This window comes from Microchirus variegatus (genome assembly GCF_963457635.1).
Source record: "Microchirus variegatus genome assembly, chromosome: 1".
Lineage (NCBI taxonomy): Eukaryota > Metazoa > Chordata > Actinopteri > Pleuronectiformes > Soleidae > Microchirus > Microchirus variegatus.
In genome coordinates this window covers 42,335,598-42,345,602 of record NC_139802.1, presented here as the reverse complement: position 1 = coordinate 42,345,602, position 10,005 = coordinate 42,335,598, and the positions used below count along the sequence as shown (strand labels likewise).

Sequence of the window (10,005 nt, the reverse complement as noted above, 5' to 3'; positions counted from 1 at the left end):
AACAAGCACAGTAGCATCCAGTGTCATAACAGATTAATGTCAGAAAAATCTGCAAAATAAAATCATTCAAAGAAAATCAATAACAACAAATCAATCAATCTCACCATGACACATTCACCCACAATTCCACAGTCATGTATAAAACTAAACGGCAGTAACAACACTCACCATTAAATACTGAGCACGCAAATCAATTGGTCTCTACGTTGCCATAGCAACAACAACTGACCACAGATTAAAATTCAGTGTTTTCCAAATACTTTTTTTTTCCAGTTACAGTCAAAAACCTGAGCGAAGAGGAATCATTCATTCATCAGCAGTTATAAACGTGTTCTGGAATGAAGACGTGATATGTTTGTGATATGTTTGTTTTGGTTTCATTTTTGTGCAGGAACATTCGGTTAACGTAACCTCGAATGAACGCGTCGTCGTCGGTGATCTGTCGAGTTGATCTCCTGAAACATGTGGATATCATCAGTCCAGCCGCACGCGGTAAGCGCTGATTTCCATCGGCTTCAGGTGAGCCACGTGTGGTGCCCCCGCCCCTTCCTCCTTCTCCTCCTCTTTGTCGTCACGCAGCAGAGTGAGGCCGGAGCGGCGGATCGAACGGAACTGAAGAGGAGAGAAGAGGTCGTGCAGGTTCACCTGGAAGAGGAGAGACGACAACATCTGAGCAACGACGGGAACAAAACAGTGAAAAATGTGTGTGTGTGTGTGTTTGTACCTCGTCGTGGACACTCCACGTGCATACAGGTGCTGGTTCAGGGGCGGAGCTACAGTCAAAGCCCTTCCTGTGCAGGAGGAGTGCAGCTTCCTGTGACGGGCTTTCTGCTTCCTGTTGACAAACAAAACATATATATGAATTATGCTGGAACTAGTATTAATAGGAAAATGATAATGTCAAATAAAAAGTACAACAATCAAAAATAAATATTAAAAAAACCATACCTTTAGCATAAATTACATTCATTTTAAATGTAACTTTAAGTTAAAATGGTGTGTTTAAACTAGAGCTGGAACAATTAATCGATTACTAAATCAATCATCAACTATTTTGATAATCGATTAATTGCTTTGAAGCTTTTTTTCATCAATAAAACAAGATTTTTTCAGCTTCTTAAACGTGAATATTTTCTTTGTTTCTTTGCTCCACATAACAAAATAAATCATTAAAAGTGAATCATTTTGGTTTGTGGACAAAAACGAAGACGTTGGAGAACATCGTCATTTCCAGGTTTGACAAACACTGATCGACGTTTTTAGCTAGGCCCCTAGCTAAGTGGGTCAGGGGCCTAAGATTATATTTACAATGCTTCACCTTTGTTCACCTTAAGTTATTGTTTGTTTCAAAGCTTTGAAAAGTTTGTTTTTACAAGTAAAGTTTTAAGAACACAAAAACTAGGGGGGCCCCCGTAGCTCCGGCCCTGGTGTGAAGCCTCACCTGTGCGTCCTCCAGCGTCCTCAGATTCAGCAGGTGAATGTCGCACGGCAGCGACGAGTGCAGCGGCCTGAATGGGCGGAGCTTAGGCACCTGGCTGTGGCTGGGGGCGAACATGGTGATGGGAGGGTGGCACAGGGAGAGCGAGGTCAGGTGGGCGAGCAGTGACAGGTGTTCCGTGGAGGCTCCGCCCACTTCCTGTTTAAAAAGAAACAAGATCGAAGATCAAAACGAGGTGAATCGTGAAGGAAGACATCGTTATTACCCAGAGGCCGACACCCACTCACCTTCGCCGCGCTTTTCCTGTCTTCCAGCAGCAAGTTGTAGAGATTTGCCGTCAGCTTGTTGTCAGTGACGCCCTGACCGAGGCCGCGGTTATCGTCCTGCTGCAGTCGCCGGTCCAACACCACCTCCAGCTCACCTGCACAGGGCAGACGTCAGGGTGGACAGGAGGCAGGAAGTTAGCGGGACGTTAGCGGGAAGGCTAAGGTCAGACATCACAGAGTCTCTGCTCACCTGCTCGGAGCGATGCTACACCCTGACTCTGCGCCGAGAGCAACGTCAGGCGGGACGTCGCGTCCTGAAGGAACGCCGCAGAGCTCATTGGGTAAAAGTTGGCCTGCAGGGGGAGCTTTGCGAGGGTCCTCCGCTGCTGCATCTGTAACCAATCCATCATCAAATCAATAAACGAAGCTCTAATCAATATCTATACGCGGAGTAAACACGGGCTGTTTTGAAATGCTACAAACCTGGAACCCGTTGAGGTCGGAATAGAATCTGTTGCCGCTGGCGACGTCGCTGACGAGCCTCATGACGAGCTCACGATTGGACTCTGACCTGATGTCCACCATGTTGGAAATCTCCACGGCTCTCCCTGCATGACCTGAAGACGGAAGATGACGGAAGAGTTTTATGGTCAAAGGATTCTGGGAATTGGAAATATCTGTACATATTCAGCTGTGCTAACATCATTGCACAAGGGCTTTCTAATCGTCCAATAGCCTTCTAACGCCATTAGTTAACACAATGTACCATTAGAACAGTGGAAATGGGCCTCTATACACCTATGTACATATTCCATTAAAAACCAGACGTTTGCAGCTAGAATAGTCGTTTACCACATTAACAATGTATAGAGTGTATTTTTGATTCTTTTAATGTTAGATTCATATATTCTAAGTGACCCTAAAACTTTTAAACGGGATTTTGATGGAATTTGATGCATGCATTGTTTACAGATAGACACTGTGGACACACCCACACACACACACATTACCGTCCAGGTGGAAAAGTCGCACAGTGTGTGTGAAGTGGCGGAAATGGGAAGTGATGTCAGAGAAGACGGGACCTCTGGAAACCCGGATCAGCGGCGGCTCTGGGGAGGAGTAGAGCTGCAGGCGGGCGAGAGACATCCACAGAGAATTAATTATTAACTAGATAGATAGATAGATAGATAGATAGATAGATAGATAGATAGATAGATAGATAGATAGATAGATAGATAGATAGATAGATAGATAGATAGATAGATAGATAGATAGATAGATAGAGACTCACCTGTGACCCCTCCTCTCCTGGCAGAAATAGGTACGCTCCACTCCTGTCCTGGTTCCTGTTGCTCCTGGTTCCGTACCATGCAAACTGTACGCGGAGCTGACGGACAAGTCCAGACTGCAATTGCAGCTTCTGGATTTTCAAAATAAAACACACAAACACACACATAAGCAATTCAATACAGATGTAAAAAAAATGCCCATTACAAGAAACCGAATACATGTTCAAATGTATTTTTAAAACATCTAATTAATATGTAAGTATATTATAATACACTGAATATGTGATTTTTATTTTGAAAAGTCACACCTGCATCAGGCCAGTCTCCTGGGAACTCCACATCTGCACGTGCTTGTTTCTTATCGACAAGGGGACGTTGTCCTCGGGGTGAAACACCTGGAAGTGCTCTGTGTTGACAGTCGGTGTGTTGCCGTGGCGATAGAAGGTGTACCGTGCCCTGTGGGCGGAGCCGGCGGACGTTTTGATCATATGATACACGACGAGCGCCAGTGGATGAAGTTCAGCCACAAAGGAGAGCTGAGGAGGAAACAAACATGACGTCACGTAACGAAACAAAGGGGAGCGTCGGGTAAACAAACAAACAAACAAACAAACGAGAAACTTCCTCCACCTGGAACACTTTAGTGGACGCTCGGCTTGGCTCCTCCCACACCGCGGAGATCTGCGCAGCCATTGGTTGACCCGTCTCCGCGTCGACAACGCTCGCATCTGCAGAATCGACAGTGACGCTGATGACGGACGTTTGCTGCTGCTCCGTCGGGTTAAAGACGATCAGTGACCTGAACACACACAAAATGCTCTGTGTTCACTTCCTGTTTGTCAACGCGGCTAACGCTCCTGCTCACATTCAGGCCACGCCCCCCCATTACCTGGGCTCATCGCTGAGTGCGAGAGGCGTCTTCTGCGGCAGAGCGTCCTGAGCCGAGACGACGTCATCCTGCAGAGAAGTTACATGGTTAACAACAGAGTTCAGACACAGACGGGGTATGATCATCGGGGTCATAGGTCACCATGAGCAGGAAGGGCTTCGATTGGTCGTGGTGATAAAGGCTCTTGTCCAATAGGAGCAGCCAGTGGGCGGAGCTCTGCATCACCTGACGCAGGTTCAGGATGGAGTGAAACAACCTGGAAAACAAAGTCACGTCAGAGTCGACATTCTCTGATTTTTCCCTCCGTCGTCAAACTTCATCAAACTCAGTCCATTAGAGCTAACGTTAGCACTACAAATGGAAATAATGGGAAGTTAATGTTAGACGCTAACGCTACGTGGATGGAATGATAGCAGGCTAACGCTAGCAGTTAACTGATCACACTAAATGAAGAGGTACCTGTGACCGCTGCAGACGACGATGCCGTCCTTCAACAGAGAGCATGGAGGAACAAATGAGACAGAGACAAGCTAACGCTAACGACACAGGCAGGCGCCAATTCCTATCTGTTGTTTTTATACTAGTGCTGGGCACTAGGTTAACGCATGATGCATTTCCACGACGACTGACCGGAAAAAGACGCGCGTGACGTCATGTTTACGCGCCTGCGATATCAGAGGCCAGGCAGCGTTTACCAGTTAGCTCCGTTAGCTCCTTTTAGCGCCGGTTAGCGCACCTACAGTGGAACTGGAGCGGTCTGTTTATTAAAGGAAAAGAGCAGCGCTACAAATAACCAGCGTACGTGTGCCTCTGTTCTTAAAGATTAGCGTTACTTTAGAGACTAATTTTAACAATTGTGAGTCACGTAAACATGACGTCACGTGCGTCTTCTTCCGGTCAGTTGTCATGGAAACGCATCATGCGTTAACGTGTGCCCAGCACTTTTTTTATACCAACTAATGCACGAACAATATAGGACAATATGCGAGTGTGCTAAAAGGAAATAGCCACCTGGTGCCGTAGTCGACCACCACGGGGTCACGGGCCGTGCCAGTGATGGCGTCATGGTGTTGGAAAAGTCCCAGGCTCCGCCTCCCTTCCGTCAGGCGCTGGAAGTGTTCATGAGCGGGAAAAGATTCTATGGGACGACCTTCGCCGCGGTAACGACGCATTTCAGCCAAGGTCAGGCTGAAGAGGATTTCTGTCGCTCTGTGAGAAGGGAAAAAAAAACATATTTATATAAAACGAATTGTTGTTTTGATGTTGATAAATGAGCTGGGGATCAAACACCTGAGCATAGACTCCAGCGTCCTGTCAAGGCGTTTGTAGAACGGTCTGGAGGTGAAGTAGCCACTCCAGTAATGATCGTCGCGGTCAGCGTACGTGAAGAAGTCGCCGCCGAGTGTCGGCAGAGTTGTTTCTGCCGCGCTCATGTGCCGATGAAGAGCAGTGAAGTAATCCGACAGAGTCCCGAAACGAGCCTGAAGAAGCACAAAAAAAACACGGAACGTGAAACGCCGCCTTCACTCGTCCGGCTGACGCGGATCGTTGAGGCCTCTCCGCTCACCTTCACGTGGAGCTGCGGGTTCTCGTCAAAGTAGTCGAAGAGTTTCTGGTAGTTGCTGAACTGAGCGTCCCACTCGCGCGAATCCACGAATCGGAAGTCGTCGCCGAGGGGAACGAGGAGAACCGGCGAACGGAAGAGACGAGACTTCTGACGGTACTGGTCCAATAAGAGGAGAGCACTGGGAGAACAAACACACGGGTTTTCACCACACGTTCATGAAATGGAAGCGAAAAGCTCACGCTAACGGTTAGAACCGTGGTTCTCAAGCTGTGGTACGTGTACCACCAGTGGTACGCGAGCTTCCTCTGGTGGTACTTGGTATAAAACGTTCGAAAACCACTTTTTCAGAGTTACAATGTTTATGTTTTATTGTGAAAATTGAATGCCGTTACTGTTGGCCCCTCCCCCTACCTACCGTTCCTGGACATTCTGTTTGGTGATTTCCTGCGCCGGGATCTTCCACGGACAAGAGACGCGCCCGCCCGGCAGGCGGTGGAAGTCGAACTGACAGCAGACTGACGGGTTTGGTCCGCACGTGTGCGGCACGTCGTAGCTATAGAAGGGCATCATGTGACACGTGATGTCACTGTGGGGGGAGGTCTCTGCGGGAAACAGGAAGTGAGCGGCGGTGAGTACTCGTCAATACATACAAAGGACCTTTGAACACTAATGTCAGAAAACAACTGACGATTTATGAAAGCAGCTAGCTAACTAGCTAGCTAGCGGCTATTTGCCGAGTGCTTCGAGATAGCATGCCCATCATGTGACATGTGATGTCTCTGCGTGAAGCAGGAAGTGAGCGGAGGTGAGTACTTGTCAATGTCATTAAAACAAACATACAGTATTATTCAAATAAGGATTTGTTGGTTTTAGTTAGCACATGTAACACATTTTTTTATATGTTTTTTTTTGTATTAAATAGATATTAAATCGATTTTGCTTCGATGCTCATTAAATCATTTCTCACCCCAGCTCTGTCGCCACAGAAACTCGAACGTCTGTTGGCGGGCAAAGTGTTTCTTGACGGCGTAATGGACGCGCTGGATGACCATGTTGCTCAGCCCCGCCCCTTTCAGCAGGTAGGCCATGGAGGGGGAGTGGCCAAAGGGATCCACCGCCCAGCCGCTGCTCGGCTTCACACCTGCTCCGGAAAAACGCAAAAGTGAAAAGTCAAAAAAACCGTTAACTTTGCATTTGGAATCTGAAGTCTGACCGAGCGCCAGCGGACGAACCCAAGTGTTTCTGGATCCACTGGTGTCCCTCGATCAGCTGATCCAGCAGCGCGAAGTAATGAGAATTTGCTTCGTCCGGCATCACCCAGCCTCCCGTCACCAGCTCCAGCTGCCCGTTCTGCACCAGGCTGCAAAAACATAACATCACAAAAAAAAAGTGTCAGGAGATTCTTATGTACCACTTTCTCTACGTCCTGGTGATCTGGAGAAGCTTCCTGGAAGTCAAAAGTCAAAAAACACTATTTCCCTGCTTTCCGGTATCCATCTATCCATCTTCTATTGATCTTTATCCTTCACCCGAGGGTCACACAGGGATCTCAGCTGACATAGGGCGAAAAGCAGGGGGCCAGTTTTGACTTTTCGAGATATATCACAAACGGTCTGGGAGTTCCAGGATTTGACATGCGTACCTTTGACCCCCGGACAAACACAGGTGTTGCAACCAGACTTTGTAACGGAGATAAAGCAGAAAAACAACCAAACAGAAAAGACAGGATTTTAAAAAAAACTTTAAAAAAAACGGAGGTTACCGTTTGACCATGTCTCTCTGCTGCTTGTCGAGCTCCGCCCACCATTTGGAAAAATAACTGACCTCTGCCCAGATCATCTTCTTCCTGATGATGAGAAAACACCACACACACACACACACAAATGTGACTCCTCAACCAATGAAAACGATCCCTGGTGAGCGACTGATGAGCGACTGATGATCACCTGCTGTCCTCGCTCAGTTTGATCAACATGTTGTGAAGAATGTGACGCGTCTGATCCTGATAATAAAGGTCAAACGTCTTCAACCAACCTGCGAAACACACACACACACACACAAACACACACACACACACAGTGAGATACTATTTCTATCTTACGGTTACACGGTTGTGTGACAGCTGTGGACGCGTCGCAGCTTCTCACCGGGGTCGTTGTGCGAATGCGGGACCAGAAAAACCTCCAGCGGCTGCTTGTCCCACTCGCTCCCACTGTAAGCGATCTCGAAGCCCTGTTTCCAGACGCCGCCGTCGGGGTTATCGAACGGCAGCAGGTCGTAGACGTCCAGCATCTGAGGAAATGGACAAACGAGCAAACGATGAGCGAGCGCTCGATCAGCCACACACACACAAACAAAATAACGCAGGTATGCTGACCCCAACGCTGCTGTTCTTGGTTTCTCCTGTCGTTCGACAGCCGGGCACCGCGCCAGCTCGGCCGTGGGAGGAGTCTGAGCCCACATTGGCCCCTCCCCGTCTCATCTCCAATGATGCTTTGTGGTAGACCAGAGAGTCCCGCAACTCAGCGACCACACGGTTGTTGCTACTGAGGAGACGCTCCAACCTGTCAATCCTCTTCTGGAGCTGGTACAAGTCCTGCAAAGGGGATTTCAGTGGTTTAAAATACTTAGGCCCCTGTCCCAATACCTCCCCTAACCCTAAATTTTGCACGTTCACGTGTAGCGGGGAGCAAGGGGAAATGCGATTTTGCCCTTATATTCAACCCTCAAAATGTAGTGAGCTCTGATGCGGGCTTAAAAAGAAGTGGAAGATGAAATTACCCATGATGCTTTGCGAATTCAGCGACCCGGCTGATATTTTTCAACAAAGTTGGCGGCCACATTTGCCGAGGAACATTTTCGTTGTCATATATTTTTGCAAATAAGCACGTTACAATGTCTAATTGTGTTGGAATATGTTGTTTTGATACACATCCAAAGGACTGTTGAGCATTGAACACTAATGTCAGAAAATAACTGACAGCTAGCTAACTAGCTAGCTAGCCGCTATTTGCAGAGTGCTTCGGGAGAGTATGCCCGTCATATAGAGCTACATGACAGGCTACTATGAAAATAGTAGCACGCTCCACCGGTAGAATTGTCAACATGTGACGTAGGTTAGCACGTTCGTTACATTCACGACGCTAATTTGCATGTAGTGGACCGGGCCTTGGAGTCGATGTCCACCTGGAGCTATTCCACTAGTCAGTTGTCAACATGGGAAAACTTGGGGAACGAGTTCCAGCCGGACAGCGACTCCAAACCTGTGACTACTTCCTGTCCATCGAGCTTTCATTGTTCAATGATCTGTTTTCTCGGTTCAATTCAGCTTCCACTCAAGTGTCGTTTGCTTCTTCAACCGTGCAAACACTCGCTTTGTGAAAAGTGTTGTCAGGGCGTGGTCAACCTGGCTGACCGCCCTGCTCACCCGTCAGTGTGGTTAAACAGGCGTAGCCTTGTTTCCGTCACTTACCTCGTTCACGTGTAAAGCAGGCGCGCCCGCGCCGCGTTGAAGCTCCGCCCCCTGCATCAGCTCCAGCATGTGGTACAGGGTCATCACGGCAACGCAGAAGATGACGCCCACCAGCACGCACAAGAGCCGACTCCTCTTTGTCACCATGACGACGAAGAACGGTCACGCTTGTGATACAAGAGAACAAGAAAAAAAGTCACAATATGATAACATTTGAATTAAAAAGTGCTTTATGAGTTTCAATGGCACACAGAAATATTTAAAAAAACAAGTGTAATTTGTGGAAGTGTGTGTGTAATATGTGTGATCTGAATTCTGCTCTATGTACAGTATACAGAGGATTAAAAAAAAAAAAAAAAAAAAGTGTATAAATGTAAAATATGAAAAACCAAAAACTTCATGTACTGTATGAGCTTAGGCACAAGGTGTTTAAATATGTCATTGAACACGTGACTCAGTAACTTTCCTTCAAATGAATGAATGAATTAAATGTCATGGTAACATAATAGAAAAATTAGGCGTGAAAAAAAAAATCGACTTTTAAAAGAAAACAAAAACTTACTCCTTCACCCCTGGACTTCCGCGTTGTGCACGCACCGACACAGATGTTTCTTTCTCCGTCTCGCGCTCCGCTGTGTCTCGTGCCCGCCTGTCACGTGTTGTCACACATACTTCCTCAGATTCTCATGATCTATAAGCGACGTGTTCCTTTGATTTCTTTTCGTTAAGAGTCAACTTTACTCACTTGTCGCTCACGTTTGATGACACAACCTCTGGCCGCAGATGCCGCACATGCGCGCCGCGCTTTGTTTTGCTTCCGGTCTTGTTCAGGTGACTCAGCACTGTGGAAACGTCGCTTCCGGTTAGATATGGGACCTGTCAGGTTTTAGAGGTCTCTCTGTTAAAGGAAAGCTGACAAAGCACAAGGTGACGGACATGGAAACAGCCCTTTGTACGTGTTTTTGTTCCATTTTTTTGGGGCCTGTTCCAATGCATTGTGATCCATTTAAGTGATAAAGTGCATCAGGGCAAATGGATCATTTCCTGAATTTCAAAAATTCATTAAAATTATTCGTAAAGAGGT

At 47.2% G+C, this 10,005-nt stretch overlaps 1 protein-coding gene across 1 annotated transcript; it reads right to left on the bottom strand.

Moving 5' to 3' along the window:
- Window positions 1-474: 474 nt before the first annotated feature.
- On the bottom strand, window positions 475-9,587 carry man2a1 (mannosidase, alpha, class 2A, member 1; the record flags this gene model as incomplete). The annotated part of the gene is made up of 24 exons (XM_083909776.1): window positions 9,484-9,587; window positions 8,922-9,088; window positions 7,821-8,045; window positions 7,597-7,741; window positions 7,396-7,483; window positions 7,212-7,295; window positions 6,682-6,809; window positions 6,417-6,590; window positions 5,865-6,051; window positions 5,450-5,627; window positions 5,173-5,363; window positions 4,894-5,091; window positions 4,024-4,138; window positions 3,883-3,950; window positions 3,624-3,792; window positions 3,302-3,529; window positions 2,996-3,124; window positions 2,715-2,829; window positions 2,188-2,321; window positions 1,955-2,096; window positions 1,726-1,859; window positions 1,442-1,636; window positions 725-835; window positions 475-645 (listed from the first exon to the last, which is right to left on the bottom strand). Exons 2-24 carry the CDS (start codon window positions 9,066-9,068, stop codon window positions 475-477), a joined length of 3,456 nt encoding a protein of 1,151 aa, XP_083765902.1. The 5' UTR covers window positions 9,069-9,088; window positions 9,484-9,587.
- Window positions 9,588-10,005: the final 418 nt, after the last annotated feature.